The sequence below is a fragment of the Marmota marmota genome, unplaced genomic scaffold, assembly GCF_001458135.2.
Source record: "Marmota marmota marmota unplaced genomic scaffold, marMar, whole genome shotgun sequence".
NCBI classification, from domain to species: domain Eukaryota; kingdom Metazoa; phylum Chordata; class Mammalia; order Rodentia; family Sciuridae; genus Marmota; species Marmota marmota.
In genome coordinates this window covers 17973627-17990684 of record NW_026000068.1, presented here as the reverse complement: position 1 = coordinate 17990684, position 17058 = coordinate 17973627, and the positions used below count along the sequence as shown (strand labels likewise).

Below are 17058 nucleotides of genomic sequence, written 5' to 3'. Positions count from 1 at the left end.
TAATCAGATAAAAATTTCAGTGGAAACTTTGCCCTGAACAAATTCTAGCATAATTTCCAAGCTACTAACCAAAATATAGAACTTGTGGTTAATTTCATGACAAAAGTGATGGGAAAATCATAGGATGATTTAGGGTTTTTCAGACAATAAAGGGAAGAAAGATGCTGAGAGATACAAAGCTGCATTGTGTACTGGTTGTGGCAGAGATCCTGTGGGATGGTGAAAATATTGGGAGATAAGAAAGCAAGAATTGTTGACTGTGAACCAAAGATGGGTCTTCATGTGTCAGTTTTTTGAATACTGTGAGCAGTCATTGTGAATTTTTAAATCGACCTGTTTCATGGTATGTTTTAGTCAGTGAGCTCTGACAGCAAAAAGGAGGATGGATTCTAATGAGAGGCCAGAGGGGACAAGAATTGTCCAAGGCAAAGGCAAGTATTCATAGGAAACTCAAGTAGGGTGATACCAGTGAGAAGGAAAGAGTGCTCAGACGTGACTTAAGGGTCAGAGACTAGCTGGTAGTAGGAAAGAAAAAATGGATTGATATCTCTTATTTCTGTGGTAAGCTGATTGGTGCTGTCATTGGGATATACGTAGGAAGAGTCCCAGAGGTTTGGCTTTGTTTTGTAGTGGAGTGGTGGGCAGAAGACAGGGACAAGGAGGATTTAGGTTTTGACATATGGTGCATATTCCAATTGAGACTTGGCTATTGGAATGTGGAAATGGAATTGGGGTTGAAAGCTCAGGCTGGATGTAAGTGTTGGCAATTCATCAGCACAGAGGTAGCACCTGAGACTTCAGGAGCAGATCTGTGAACTAGTATATTTTGTATATTTTTCTGGCCTGAGACAACGAGACAAAAGTCAGTATTCGTATGATGTTCAAAATGAGCCTTTAGTAAAGATGGTGAGTTTATACAGAGGTTATAAAGGGGCAATTATTCACCTTAGGTTTTTTGAATGTGCAAATCTGTAATGAATAAGTTTGTAAAAGTACATGAAGACACAAATATTGGTTATGGGCCCTTCCTGATACTACTTGAATGTTGCTGTTCAGTTTTACAATGTCTGTACTATCTAGGTTCAACTTACCCAAAGGAATTACCAATTGTAAAATGAAAACATAAATCTTTAAGATTTAATTATTAAATATAGTTAAACTTTTTATATACTTTATTGAGGATTAGAGACAATTATCTGTGTGAGTTCTCATTAAATACTGCTAGAAAAATAAGAAAACAGTTAGTGTCATATACTATTAAGATTTTTATTAGGAAAAAACCCTAAAAAATACCACCCCCCTTTTGATAAAGAGACTTTTAAGAAGTAAAATAAAAATATACAATTCATGCCAGTTTTTGAACACACACAAATTTTCAAAGTGACAGTATATAGCTATTTTGTTTAATTTTTTTCCTGGCTCTAAATGATAACAAGATATTTTCATCAACTATTACCCAAAATATATTTTGCAACTTCAAACAGTTAATGACACACAGTACACTTAAAATAAGATCACGGAGGTTCATAGAAAGTAAATAGCTCAAAAAGTCAGTCACAAGGGCCGGAGTACAAATCCAGGTTTGGCACAAAATCATACACCGGCTCAAGGACATATGGCTCTTCTCTGATGAGAAAGGACCAAGAGTACAGGCTAATTGTTCTTTGAGAGCCGAAGCCTTGATATCTCATGAAACGGAAGCCGTAGCTTTCAACCTCACTATTACAACAGGCAGCAGTTTTCATCTTTTGGTAAATGTAATCATCCGGGATCAAAGAAGCTATTGATTAAAGACTCTGAAAAGAGCGATTTGTTATCACAGTGTTATTTGGCTTTTGTGCCCTCCGCCCCTCCTCCCCTCACTGGACTTGTATCTGAGCTAACCATAATGTTCTCAATTTTATGATGAAAGTAGAAGGTTAAAAAGAAGTGTAATTAGCTCACAGGACAGACAGCTCATAATCTTTCCTTTTGTGACTCTATGGAAAGTATAATTTGATAGTTTAGAAGAGATTCTAATAATTACATCATTATAAAGCATTATACTTTTAAATGTAGATGTCATAATATTGCTCATTTACTTGAAGTGAAAAATAAAGCATCAAGTTAGAAGGTATGGTGAAAATAACTAATTCCATGCACAATTCTATAAACCCAGAGAGCACTAATATGGTCACCCTTGATTAGTTAGGTTGTTGTATTGTCAGTTTGATAAACACAACCCAGAATGGGATAGTGCTATTAGTTCAGCAAAAATACCATGACTTGTAACTTGATACACATTGGTCAAAGCACAAGGTAATATAATTGTAAAAACACATATTATGCATTACAGTTACAATACAGAATTACAAAATCAGAGTGAATAGCAACATTGAAAAGTCATTCAGTGAGCTGTGCCTGATAATGAAATTTTTGTTACAATAGCAGTAAAGAACCTATTGATATATTTCATTGAAATAACTAGAAATAGTACTATAATGCCAAATAAGATAAATTCATTCCTAGGACACTGAAGTGAGAGCAGAAAATGAGTCATATCTGTCCAGTTAATAATCCATATTAATTTATGAACTTTACTTAATTATATTGATAATGATAACTAATAATAAAATAGATAAAAAATTTTGTTAGAAATTATAAAATTACACAAAAGTTCAAAATATTATAGAATTTATTCTTTGAAGAATGACTTTGAGAATAAATTTTTAAGCTGGTACCACATCATTTTCCAATATCGCAATGTGTGTTTCCTAAAAATAAACACATTCTCCTATGCATCCAAAATACAACCATCCAAATCAGGAAGTTAACAGTAAGACATTGCCTCCGTCTAATCCTCAGACCCACCAAAGTTCTGTCAGCTGGCCAAGGATTCCTAGGTGTTCACAAATTGGAAAGTTTCTGAATCTATTTTCAGGGGGAATGTCACTTAATAAGAGAAATGATGCCTAAGAAATAAAATCGTATAAATAATAAACACATCATTTAGTAGGTATCTACATTGTTTAGTAGTTTCAAATTATCATTTATGATTGTACTTGGGAAAATGTCCCTTAAATTATTCCATAGTGATTTTTTACTAAGGAAACTCCAGAACTTCATTGATAATAAAATGTAGTCCTATTAACAACTCAAAAGACAATTTCTTCAAATTTTCTTTAAATTATTTATTACTAAGGAAAGTTCAAGATTTCATTAGACAATAATAAAATATAATCCTATTAACAACCCAAAGGAAAATTTGCTCAACAAAATCTTCTCTTCTTGAGTGACTATATTAGTAACAGAATGTTAAAATGATCCCTTTTACAAAAAAGGCAAATATTTTACTTCTACGTGAAAATATAAATATGAAAGTTAACAATGGACCATGAAAATATTGGAAAGAGAATGGAATTTCAAAATTAACATTTTTTCAGAGTCTATAGCTTTATTTTAGATTCTCATAATGGTCCTTTACCCCAAAGAGGTTGCCACTGCCTCTGACTTCTCGCTCCACTTTGTATTGTCTTTTCTATAACCCCAAATGTTTCTTATCTATCAAAGTCATTGGATTTTTTTTTTCCATTTTAGATATGTTCATCAGGCTTTACTCCATTTACTGATATGGGCCAAGTAACCTTGCTGGAGCATATTTTAAACATTCCTCTTAGTGTTTTATAATAGCAGACTGAAATATGCTTCACTCCTTGGTACATTACAGGTGGGAAAATATGAACATTAATATTAACCTAATCTTTGTATCTCTTTCTTCATATTACTTCATATTTTCACAACTCTAACTTGTGCATTTACATAATACATGTTAGTTCGAGTTGAAACAAAGTTAGTTATAGCCTTAATAAATAGTTATAGCCCTATTTTAACTTCAAGATAATAGAAAAATTCTTCTCACAAATGTGGAATGGTTTTATTGAAAGATAAATCTACCACCATTACTAACCATTTATATGATTTTTTGTTAATTTTGTGGAAATTGTTCCTAGATTTTATTTTTAAAAATCATTCTTAGTTCTTCACTCTTGTCTCAATGTGTCTCATTCTAATAAATAAGCAAGTAAATATGTTACAATGCTTTTGGATTTCCTTTAACATTATAAATATTGTTTTATTAATTTCAAGTTATTTTCTTCCCTTATCACGAATTAAANTGGACTGTAAGATTGTGAGACAGTATTATCTACATCCAGCCTCTCCCAGATTCCTTGACCCTGAGATATTCTTACACAAAGACCAATGAAGGATATTTTAAAAAATATTTATTAAAAATATCTGACAACTTATGCCAGGTTTATTTTATATTTGAAATCAAGGCCTTTTCTTGAGAGCAGTGTAGACTCTCCTCCATACTCAGTATTTTATCCTTCAACTAAATGTATATATTTAGTTGAAAAGAACAAATGTTCCTTCATTTTGGTTTAGCTTCCACTTAGCCATGTTTCCACTTTAAATTTCCTCCTTTTAGGTTGTTTATCTTTGGCATTTTTCACAATAATGTAAAACTAACATATCTTCCAACCCGCGTAAAGTGTCTTGAATTAGACCCAGGCATGATGCTCTGCCTTAGAAAATTGCATTACTCAAAAGTGCCAGGTATTGAGATACAGAGCAGTTTCCTCCTCTCTGTGCCTTCTTCTTATGGAGGAATGCACAGATGCATCCTCTACATATATATTTAAATGAATTCCATATCATTTTCAAAAGTTTTCATAATTAAGTGACTATTTTGCAAGAACTAAATTTTCATAAATCATATCATGCTCTGAACTTGAAGATGCGTTATTGAAATATTGATTTTTAGAAACAATGAAATTCAGTATAGTTTGCTTAGGGGAAAAAATAAGATGGTTTTGGTTCAGCAGAGGAATGTGTCTAAGTCCCGTTGAAAAGAAAATCAATCACTATTCTTAAGATTTTTCTGTAATTCTAAAAGAAGGTAATAATAGCAATATAGTACCTATTCTAATCATAACATATGTCACATTTATTTATCATAAATAATTTTTGATTTTAAAAAATAATTATGACTATACAACACAAAATTCTATTGTTAGACATGAATAAAGGAAAGCAAGGTGAAACAATGCATTTTATTAAATTAAACACTGTGTTAGATACTGGATACTAGTTCTCACTTTAATATCCTGTATAGTTACATAAAACAAATTTTAAATACACTAGTAAAAAGGAAAAAATTTCAAGAATATATAACTTTTTCATTTTTGCTAAAACACTTTAGATTTCTTAAGAAATTTTCAACTTTTTTCTAAAAATTTCTGGCATAGTCTTGATTTAAAAACTGAAAAATATCACAACTCATAAATTAACTTGCAGAAGTAAGCATTCTTTTAAATTAAACCTTGTGAAACTGTCATTTTTCAGATATAAAAATGACAGTTTCATAGGTTTTAGTGCAATAATTTTTTGGCTAGTGTTTTTTTTTTTTTTTTTTTTTTGCCATGAGAACCTTAAATGGACTCTTCCCATCTTTACTTGTAATGATAACATTTTATAAGACACTATGCATTCTTATTTAATATAAATCTCATACAATAGTACTGTACAGGAAGAATAAAAATATTCATACTTTCTCCTTCTTACCAAGGAAAGGAAGAAAAAAGCAGACAAGGAAGAATTTGTAGAATAATGGTAAAACAACCTAAATAAAAACAAGTAGCTATTTTCCCTTGTAGCCCAAAATCACAATTCAAAATTTAGAAAATACACAGTAACTTACTTTGGTAGAGTTTTCAAGTGATTTTCTCTTAGCTCCAAGATTCGCAATTTGACAAGCCTATAGAAAAAAAATTGTTTTTACTCTTTCAGAATAAAAAGTTACTATAATGGAACATCAGTTATTATTATTATTATGCAAATAGCTATGTTGAAATATTTTTTACTATGGTTCCAGATTTTGAAGAGATATGTAAATTGATGATGAATAAGATCACATCAACATTGGTCAATGGCAAATCACTTTTCTAAAAGTAAAGATATTCCAAAGACATCTTTGAATCCCAGTGTTCTAAATTTCTAATGTTTTATAAAAAACATACTGAGTGTTATATTTAATCTCATGAATTGAAGAGAGATTTGAATACATACTAAATACTAGGTGCTGTATTCACTGGAATATAGCAATTCATTTCCCCACGAGACCATAAATGGACTTGAAAAGAAAATGACATAGATCAAAAATAATAAGCAAAAACAAAACAAAACAAAACAAATAAACAAACCAACAACTTGGGTTTTGCAGTGAAACAGATCTGAGCAAAGTTACAGTTTTTCATATTCCGCCTCTGTGACATTGCAAATTAATTAATGCCTTCTGAGTTCAGTTTCTTCATCTACGTGTGATAATAGTATCAAATTCATGGGATTTAAAACATTAAATGATATAATACATGCGAAGCATAATTCCTAGTTGAGGTTTTAAAAATATTAATAATTGCTTATTTCATTAATTACACAATGGAAAGATGAGAAAATGCTATAGCATACCATATTTTACTGATGCTAAGGTACACATTTTAACATTTCCAGAGGGGCATTCATTTCAAAATCTGTGTTGTCAACCCCTAAGACAATGCTGGGGTTGGAGAAATCATGTGAAGAGGCTGAGAGGTGTTCATAGCTCCTGTTGCTGGGGTGATGGTTGTGATTAGGAATGCATCTTGCTTGTTAAGGTCTGCAGTCTGGAACACACTATTACTATTCATGTTCATACTGAGCTTAAAGGGTACTCGATGGGGTTACTTTGAAACAGGTATTAATTGAATTCTCTTAATTCTTTCTACTCTAGGAATATTTCACTATTTGAACTATTTCACAGATATCAACCTGTATTTATTATACTTTTAGGTACTCTTTTTTAGGTCTCTTTTCCTTTCCCTGTTTGTCTTGCCTCCTATTAAGTTTCTAATTTAATTTTAGTTGCACAAATCAATCTCAAAATGGAATATAGTAATGCAGTTTGTCAGATAATGGGTATATCACCAATAAAAATGTTTCTTACACATTTATGTACTTCAAATCTTTTAGACAATTACACTAGTATGATGATATTATGGGACTGATTTTGGCTTTTAGGAGTGCAGAATATTAGGTTTTAAAAGGGAACTTAAGCTTCCTTTTGTTAAACTACTCAGATAATTTTATTTATTTTTAATTTTTTAAATGTTGATGACCTTTATTTTATTCATTTATTTACTTGTGGTGCTGAGGCTTGAACCCAGTGCCTTATATATGCTAGACAAGTGCTCTACCACTGAGCCATAACTCCAGCCCCATACTCAGATGATTTTTAAAAACTTTAAATTATAATAATGAAATAGTATATTTTGACACAGCATTTACACAAAACTTAAATCCTAATTCTAGTTTTGGTATTAGTATTGTATTTTCTATTCGCCTGTATCTTGTCCTCACTTTAGGACAAAAGAGAACTGACAAATATTCGAGAGAAAAATTGTCTTAGGGTGATAATTAAATATTTTATGATTTGGTAATTCAAAAGCATATTGTAGTGTTGTAATCAGTACCAGAAGGGCAATTCTAGTTTATATGGATAGATGGTGATGTTCCAATTCACACTTAGAAGCCAGGCAAACGATTTTTAAAAAATCTGTGAGTTTTAAACCCTGCCCAAGTACATGGTGCTTGCAGCTGTTGTAATATTGTGATTCACAAAAGTGAAGGAGTCTGGGAATCGCTTCTGTGCTCTCTGTATGTGAATGGAGGCTTCTGCAGGTTGAGTGACTTCATCATTACACTGAGATCTTAAGGTCAACAACCTGCTTCTGTCAACATATAGGTATTCAATTATGCTTGACCTATTGTTTGAACAATTTCAAAGGTAATTATTTGGAAAAATGCAGTTGACAATGAAAATGTTTTGACTCTTAAGATATATCTTTTACATAAAAATTCATTGCAGAGCACCTGGAAAATATTTTTAAAAATATGTAAATGAAAATTGAAGTTACCAAAAATTTCACTTCAGAGTAACCAGCCCCTTATTTCATGCATATTCACAGTGGAAAATTAGTTTATATATTTTTGTTATAATACACTCCTAGATTTATTGTAGGGACTTTTGAAAAATGTTTTCCTAAAGTGAGATTACTAATTGCTACATAGTATTATCATTGGGATAAACCATAATATATCTAGCCAATCTCAGACAGATGTGTGATCCCCTGTTTTCATTTTGTCAGTAATGATAAATATACTTGTCCGTAAATCCTAGTGTGATATCTGATGGTGGTATAAGAGACTTCTAGAAATGAATTACAAAGGCAATTGTTGTAAATATTTTCAAAGCTTTTAAAGCCTGCTGCCCCACATGAAGTATAACAGTCTCCCAGTTCCATGAGCAAAGCTTGAGGTTATCTCTCTCCTCATACTCAAGAAAGTTTTTGCAATATACTAGGACATTTTAATTTGTATTATATTTATTAATTGTGAAAATATGCATTTTTCATATGTTCAATTGTCATTTGTATGTTTATTATGAATGGCTTGTGCCTGGCAATTACCCATTTTCCCTCAAGAACTTTCTCTTCATATTCATTTGTAAGAATTATTTATATATTAAGGAATAAATAATTTTAAAAATATGAAAATACTTTCCTACTTCATTATTTTCCTTAAATTTTGGCTTTCTGGTTTATTTTATTTTAAAAGTAATTGGTCAAATCTATCTATCCCACTTATGATATTTTCTTTTACTTCTGTACCTATAAAGGTATTTCATAACCCAAGAGTGATAAATATTCATCTGCATTGTTTTTCTAGATTCTTTTTGACTTTATTTTTAACTCCCTAATTTATCTAGAATTTATTTGATTATTAATGCTATGTGAAGACCTAATTTTATTTTTTCAGAAAGTTTCATTAATTAAGTCTTATTTATTGTATAATAATGAGCTCTATCTTTAATCACAACTGTCACTTTTGAAATCTCATCTGCTGGAGCTCAGAAAGCACTTAGTGAATATGAAATAAAATTGCATAATTCATATTTCTTAGTCTTACCTTCCAAAATTGGCTGGAAGAAACTCAAGAAAGGCGTCATTCAGGTAGAGCTGGGTCAGGTTTAGAAGCTGAGTGAAGCCATCAGGGAGTCTAAAAGGGAGTTAAAGTTTTAGTCACTGCATCAGTGTTGCTATAGAAACAGAACAAAAATATATATCTCTGAAAAGAAAAAATAGATATGTAATACATTTTCCAACTCTCCTTTGGTATCACAGTAATGGAAGAATTTATTGAGCATGTTGTTACAGTTTGAAAATTTTGTCTGTTATTAAAATAAATGGCATTCACCCACTTCCATGCTGCTCTCCTATACTGAGATTTATGTCACTGCTAAAGTTAGTGACAGCATCTCCTACAGCTGGCCTAACTTCATGCACGCCAGTCAAGACATATTTTTTTTTAATGGAACTCTCAAATTATATGTCATGTTTTCTTTTCAATTTTAAGATTAGCATTACTTTCTCAATAGAACATTCATGTATATAGTCAGGCAAGAATATGGAATATATTTGATGATTTCATTTAATCATTAAAATTTGTCTATAATTTGTTACCAAGATGAAGAAAGTTACCCAGTCTGAAAAAAGAAGGAATATGCCGACAGCTTCACTAACAATTTCTTTAATGTAGGCCCAACGTGCTTACATATTATGATTCAGTTTAATCTAATTCGTGTTTGTTAAAAATGAGAAAGAATATTGAAAGGCAATTAAACAAGAACCACAGAGGGTATAAGAGGCATTCAAAATTAATAAAATATTTTTTGGAGGAAATTTTAGAAACAAAATGAGGTAATTATTTAAAACATTATATCTTCTTCACTAGAAAAGATTAAAGATTTTCCAGGAGAATTTGTTTTTTTTGGAACAATATTGAATTGTTTCCTGTAAGTAAATTTCTATTTAAGCAATTTTATTACATATCTGCAGTTTAGTCCAGAGTATGTTCTTTCATAAAATACATCTAAATAGCATTCAAATTTGCCTTCTGCTCAAATTATTACCTATCTCCTTCCTTAGATTTTCTGCCAAAATTGTTTAAAGAGCTGCTGGTGTTCATTGCTTTTCACTACTCCTCAAACCATTATTTATTGGCATGTACCCCAACTCTATTACTAAACCTGTCCCTCATCAAAGGCTCCAATGACCTCTTAAGTCCCAATTCCATTAGCTTCATTTTGTTCTGTACCCCACACAGCCTAGCAACAGTTGCCATCGTTGACTGCTCTCGCCTTATTTGCTTCCTAGCACAACAGTTTTCCTGATTCTCCTACTCCTGGGACATTGTATCTGAGTTTCATTTCATGATTTCCCTTCTTCTGCTCAATCTTTGTTATGAAACATTTTCTATACATAACTGAACATATGCATGTATATATTAGAATGAAAAATAGAGATACTCTGGGTTTCAACACTGCAGCACAAAAGGAGCAGGCAATGACTTCCTCAATAAGACCCTGAAAGCTCAAAAAATAATACAAAGAGTGAGTAAATGGGATGGCATCAAATTAAAAAGCTTCTGCAAGAAAAGGTGACAATTAGGAATGTGAAGAGAGAACCTACAGAATGGGAGAAAATCTTTGCTAGCTACTCTTCTGACAGAGGATTAATATCCCAAATACAAAAAAAAAAAAAACAAAAACCTCAAAAAACTTAACACCCCAAAATCAAATAACCAAATTAATGAGTGGGCAAATGAATTAAACAGGCACTTCTTAAAGAAGAACTAAAAATGGCCAACAAATATATGAAAAAATGTTCAACATCATTAGCAATTAGGGAAATGCAAATCAAAACTACCCTGAGATTCATCTCAAGTCAGAATGTCAGTCATCAAGAATACAAATAACCATAAATGCTGGAGAGGATGTGGAGAAAAAGAATACTTTTACACTGTAGATGGGACTGTAAATTAGTACAACCACTATGGAAATCAGTATAGAGGCTCCTCAACAGGCTAGGCATGGTACCACCATATGGCCCAGCTATACCACTCCCTGGCATTTATTCTGAAGAATTAAAGATATCATACTACAGTGATACATGCACACCCATGTTTATAGCAGCATATTTCACAACAGCCAAACTACGGAACTAGCCTCGGTGTCCATCACCGGATGAATGGTTAACGAAAATGTGGTATATATACAGAATGAAATTTTATTCAGCCATAAAAAAATGTCATTTGCAAGAAAATGGATGAAACTAGAGATCATCATGTTAAATGAAATATGTCAAACTCAGAAGGTCAAGAGTTGTATGTTTTCTCTCACATGTGAAGGCTAGAGAGGAAAAGGAAAAGAAAGGTGAATCTCATGAAAATCAGAGAGATCAGTAGAGAAAAGAAATCCAGGGTGAGAGGTGCAGAGGGATGGGGACAGCTCTAGGGGTGATATGGTCCAAATTATATTGCTATATTTTGTGTATGTATTAATATGTAACAACAAATCACATCTGTATGTGCAACTATAATGCACCAATAAAAGAAGTGTGTAGGGGGGGAGATACCCTCTGGGTACTACTCCTTGATTACATCTTCTGATTTGCTCCACAAATTCCCAAATGATGTTAATTATTTTGCTTTTTAAGAACTTTACTATACAACTATTTTATTATGTAAAAAAGAAACATTGTGTGGTTTTGCATGTTTTTTCCTTCACATTACATAAATCAAGTCATACTGTGTTCATTTCTAGAAACATTTAAAATCAGCATTAGATTTTTTTCAAATTCATCCATTTTAATATAAATGGCCATCATATCATACTATGTCATTATATTTATATGCCACAATTTATTTACTATTTTCCTTCTAATGAACATTACACTTGTTTCTAATTTTGCTTTGTGATTACAAACACTAACTTCTGTGAATACTGTTGAACATATATTCTAGTGTACCTTTAGAAGAGGTTTACCCAAGTTACATCCCTAAGAGTGACATCACTGGGTCACAGAAAATATTTAAACTCATTATATATAGCAAGATTTTATTCAAAGCAGTTTCATCTATTTATAACACAACCATTATTGAACAAGAACTTCTCCTCCCCATGTCCTTCTTAACCTTTGCCTTTGTCAATTTTGTAAATGTAAAACAATAATAATAACTATTTCCCTGATTAATTCACAACATCTTATCTCATAATTTTACGAGCAATTTATGTTTTCTGTGAAAAACATGTTTATTTGTTTTGTCCATTTTTTTCTACTGGTGCCCCACCCACTCTCCCAGGCTTTTCACTGTAGCACACACTGACTACTAGCCCCTTATCCCCTGCTGGTCTTCAGCTGTTGGAATCTGCTCTGCTCATTCACAATCCCAGAGAATCAAAACCCCTCAGAAGCAGATAGCAGCTACTGATTACAGCAATAATAACTGGGCTCCCCCACTCACTGTGTTTGACAACTCCATGGGAGTTTGCACTGTTCCAAGAGATCAAAGCCCAGAGACCTATACTAGTAAACAGACTAATGACACCCTCAACAGGCAATTCCAAAGGTCACCTCCTGAATATACTGCCTCCTGTTTATACAGCCTGCATTCATTTCTATACATCTGCTTCAGGGAATACACATTAAACATAACTAATATTCTTATCCTCTCTTTTAACAATTACTAATACATTTTCAGGACACCAATGTTATATTGGTTATTTTTGCTGCAAACATCTTATTCTGTTTTGTATACTGAAGTTGTCTTATTTGAATATGGCTTCATAGAGAATTTTTCCAGAAATTTGCTCTTCCAGAGAGAAAGGATTCATGAAAGCATAAGAGAAAGAAATAGGAAGCAGAGGAAAAGTGGGGCGGATTATAATGTAGAGGTAAGAAGATATTTGAGATGGATGACAGAAAGATGAGTTATAAATTGAATACTTTGTTCATGAGTATTGGGGGTGGGGGTTAAGATTTGAGATAGGATTTAGAGGACCTTGAATTCTCAACTCAAAGTTTTGAATTTGATCCCATGACACGAAAAAAAAAACCTGTGGTAAATAATTATTTTTCTCTGTGTTTTCCTTCGTTGCAGTAATATCAGAGCTCTGATAGTATTATAGCTTTCATGATAATGGCACAGATTTTTTTTTTTTTTTTTTGGTACTGGGGATTGAACCCATGGGTGCTTAACCACTAAACCACATCCTCAGCCCTTTTTATTTTTTATTTTGAGACAGGGTCTCATTAAATTGCTTAGAGCTCTGCCAACTAGCTGAGGTTAGTCTTAATCCTCCTGCTTCAGTCTCCTGAGTCACTGAGACAGCTAACACAGTTTTTAATTGACATTTACTATCCTATTATCTTATTTCCTAGGATCATTCATAGAAAGGACTTACTTATAACTTTTAAAAAACAGTTCAATGCAATATATATAAAAGTAGAAAGTGAAAAATATTAATCTGAAAATTGACTTTAAAAATGTCACTACTAATTAGTAAAAATGATTTAAAAATACTAATTTTATAGTTATAGAGACAGAACCACCTGGCTTTTCTCAGTCCACTATTCTTTCTATATATGCACAAAATGGTATTGTATCATTTATTTGATCAAAATCTATTTCTTTAATGCTGTTACTCTGACAATGCCTCAGAAAAATCTGGATTTTTATACAAAACATTCTTTTAGAGCTTAAAAATTGACCACAAGTTTTTCATGTTAAAACTGCAAAATTAGACTACCAAAAATAAATTACATGAAATACCAGAATACAAAATAAAATAATTTTTTTCAGCCTGGTTATGATACATATGTGCTGATATTCTATATTGAACTCTCCTTCTTTAAAAATGTAAACTTAAGGATATACGTACACACATATTGCCTTATTTAGTAGCATCTGTATTTTTTGATTTAATTCATTTTGATGGTTACTCTGTGCTGAGATTCAAAATTAATGCTTTTTTACTTATAGGATAATTCTGTTTACAGATGTAGTACAGGGCTTATACCAATGATGCTTTATGCTAGTATTGGGAATTTTCCATTTCTAGGAAGGATAAATTATAAATTATTTAAAGATAAAGAATGTTCTAAACATCTAATGTTGTATTTGGAAAATAATTGGCAATAAAAAATAGATTAGATATTATTGATAAATAGAGTTAATAAGTTTGCTTAAGCAGATATTCAACTTTCTTTATTAACTTTATGCTACAATTCTGTAGTGTCTAATTGGGACAGGGGCTCCACTTAACAGTATCATCTTTTTCAGAGGAATGTCTGGGGAATTATGAGGAAGAAGGTATTTCTTAGCAAGCTAGGTACACTTGATAAAGATGGCAGTCATGGTTCCCTTTATCCCCTTTATTCTCTTCCAGACTATAAATGAAATACAATATTTTATACTAAGTAAGGAGCTTTCAATAATGAAATGATTTTACTACCCCAAAATGACTTGATGGTTTTCAACATTTGACTGATTTGTTAAAAATTCCAAAGAATGTATTTCATAAATCGATAATTTTCTCTACTAAATAAACACTTTCTTGTTATTAATTCCCTAAATTTAAAATAATATATTCAGTCTACAAAAAAGAAAGGAGAAATAGATACCCACACAGTTTAGTAGTTAAGCAAGTGGGCACTGATGCTCCAAGACCTGGTTTGAATTATAGTTCTTTCAATTATTATATATGTGACTTTTGCATGTTACTTAACTTTGTAAAGCTCAGTTTCTGTACTTATGAAATGATAATATCCATTCTTCAGATTTTCTCCAATAATTAAATGGTTACCTGTCCCACAGTAAGAATCAGGAAATAAGAGAATTACACTACTTTTCCTTAGCATTGTTTTAATTCTAATCTTTTCATATTAACTAGAATACTCTTTTAATGCCCCCACCTTTTTTTTCCTTTTTAGTGGTACTGGAAATGGAATCCAGAGCCTTTTTCATGTTAGGCAAGTGCTCTACCTGTGCGCTACATGCCCAGTTCTTTCAATTTTGAGTCAGGCTCTCATTAAGTTGTCCAGCCTTGTCTCCAACTTGCCATCCTCCTGCCTCAGCCTCCAGAGTAGCTGGGATTACAGGTGAGCATCACCTGACCCAGCTATTTTAAAAACATTTATAAGTGCTTATTTTCATTACTGAAATAAGCACATTAATATTGGCTGCAGACACCCTTGTTTCAACATTTATATCTTCCTGTTGCATTTTCTTTAGAAGTTAAATGAAAACATTTCAGGTGTCTGACCTCTAATACAATAGTTAAGCTACATGAAATTAATTTTTTTAATATATTGGGATTAAGAAACCAATGTTAAAGTTTCTATTCTAAATAGAAAGTCATTTTACTCTAAATATTTTCATTCCAGGCTTAAAATTATAAAATGAATAGAACATTCAGAAAACCAAATATTTCTCATATCCACCACCTTCTCATGACCATGATTACCATTTCATGTATTTCAAATTTCTTAATAAGTGTTTTAACATTAATGCAAACTTATATCATTATTTTTATTTATAATTCATCTTTTAATTTCATTGCCCAAACAGTGACTACATAATTCATAACTCAAACTAGGATGTTGTTGAAAGCTAAGAAGAAGTTAGTATTATCGTTGTTCAAGAAGAGCGAAGGGGGTTGATGTGAGCAGAGAAAAATGCTCTCCTACATGTAACCTTCATATTCACCCAGCAGATGTACCAAAATTTATAATAATTTCCTCCTTGTTGAACATCATGAATATTTCAAAATTTCTAAGTACACCTTTAAATTTATACCAAATAAAAATGTTCAGATATGGTAGAATATATTGAGGAGAAACTAGGAATTTAAATACTAGCTTCATGCATTCCTTTCAGTAAAAAGTTAGTAATAATATTTATCTATATAATGTAGCTATTGCAAAAATTAAAAGAAATTATTGTGTATAAGAACCTGAGACACTGTAGGTTCTCATTAACAACAGCCTTTGCTTTTCTTATTTAATAGTTACTTTAAGTTTTAATTGTGATGATATTCTCCAGTGACTTAAGAGGTTTACATCTAAAATTAAAACTAAAATAGTTACACTAAGACCTATAGTTTTTATATTCAAGAATTTTCATGACTTGCTACTTCATAAATATTTTAGGGCAAAGGAAATAACAGAAAAACAATACATAAAAATCAATGGAACCAAATATACTTTTTAAAATAGATCAGTACAATTGATAAATCTCTAGTCAGTGTGATCAAACAAAACTTGAAAGAAGACATACAACCAGGAATGAAAGGGAATCACTAAATAATTCACAGATATCAAAGGCCCAATAAAAAAATTTTATGAAAAATAATGACAATGAAGAACTCTAGATAGGGCAGAGAGGTTGGAGGGGAAGGTAGAGGGCATGGGGTTAGAAATGATAGTGGAACATGATGATCATTATTATCCAAAGCACAGGTATGAAGAGACAAATTGATGTGAATATACTTTGTATATAATCAGAGATATGAAAAATTGTGCTCTATATGTGTAATAAGAATTGTAATGCATTCCACTATCATATAGTGAAAAATAATATGACAATAATTTTTTAAAACTTACATGAAGTATGCAATTTCTCTCAAAACACAAAGTAGTAAAGGTCACTTAAAAAGAAACAGGTAGTTTGAAGTACCATACAGTTATTATGAAAATTCAATTTGCAATAAAAAACATTCTTATAATGAAAACTGCAGGCCTGAATGGCTGCACTGACAAAATCTGCCAATATTTAATAAGAAAATAATACCAAATTCTATACAATTTCTTATGGAAAATAGAACAGAACATTTTCCAATTCATTTTATGAAGTTTTACCCTGATAGGCAAAACCAGGCAAAGAAATTACAAGAAAAGGAACTTCAGAAGAATATGCCTCATGAATATAGACGGAAAAACCATCAACAAATATTACAGCAATTGATACAGAAAAATGAATAATACTTCTTGACCAAGTGGAGTGTATCCCTGCAATGTAAAGTCGGGTTGATGTAAAAAAAAAAATCAATGCCAGTCACCATATGATCAGACAAGTGGAGAAAAA

General features: G+C 31.6%; 1 protein-coding gene across 10 annotated transcripts in view; it reads right to left on the bottom strand.

Annotated features, from left to right (window-relative positions):
• Positions 1–17058, bottom strand: part of Lrrc7 (leucine rich repeat containing 7) — a 432103-nt gene that overhangs the window by 237845 nt on the left and 177200 nt on the right. For all 10 annotated transcript variants that reach the window (XM_048814043.1, XM_048814046.1, XM_048814045.1 and 7 more), the window contains 2 exons: positions 9043–9132; positions 5741–5797 (listed from right to left, as the gene is read on the bottom strand). In XM_048814043.1, coding sequence (XP_048670000.1) covers positions 5741–5797; positions 9043–9132 — 147 coding nt within the window. The remainder of the gene's footprint in view (positions 1–5740; positions 5798–9042; positions 9133–17058) is intronic.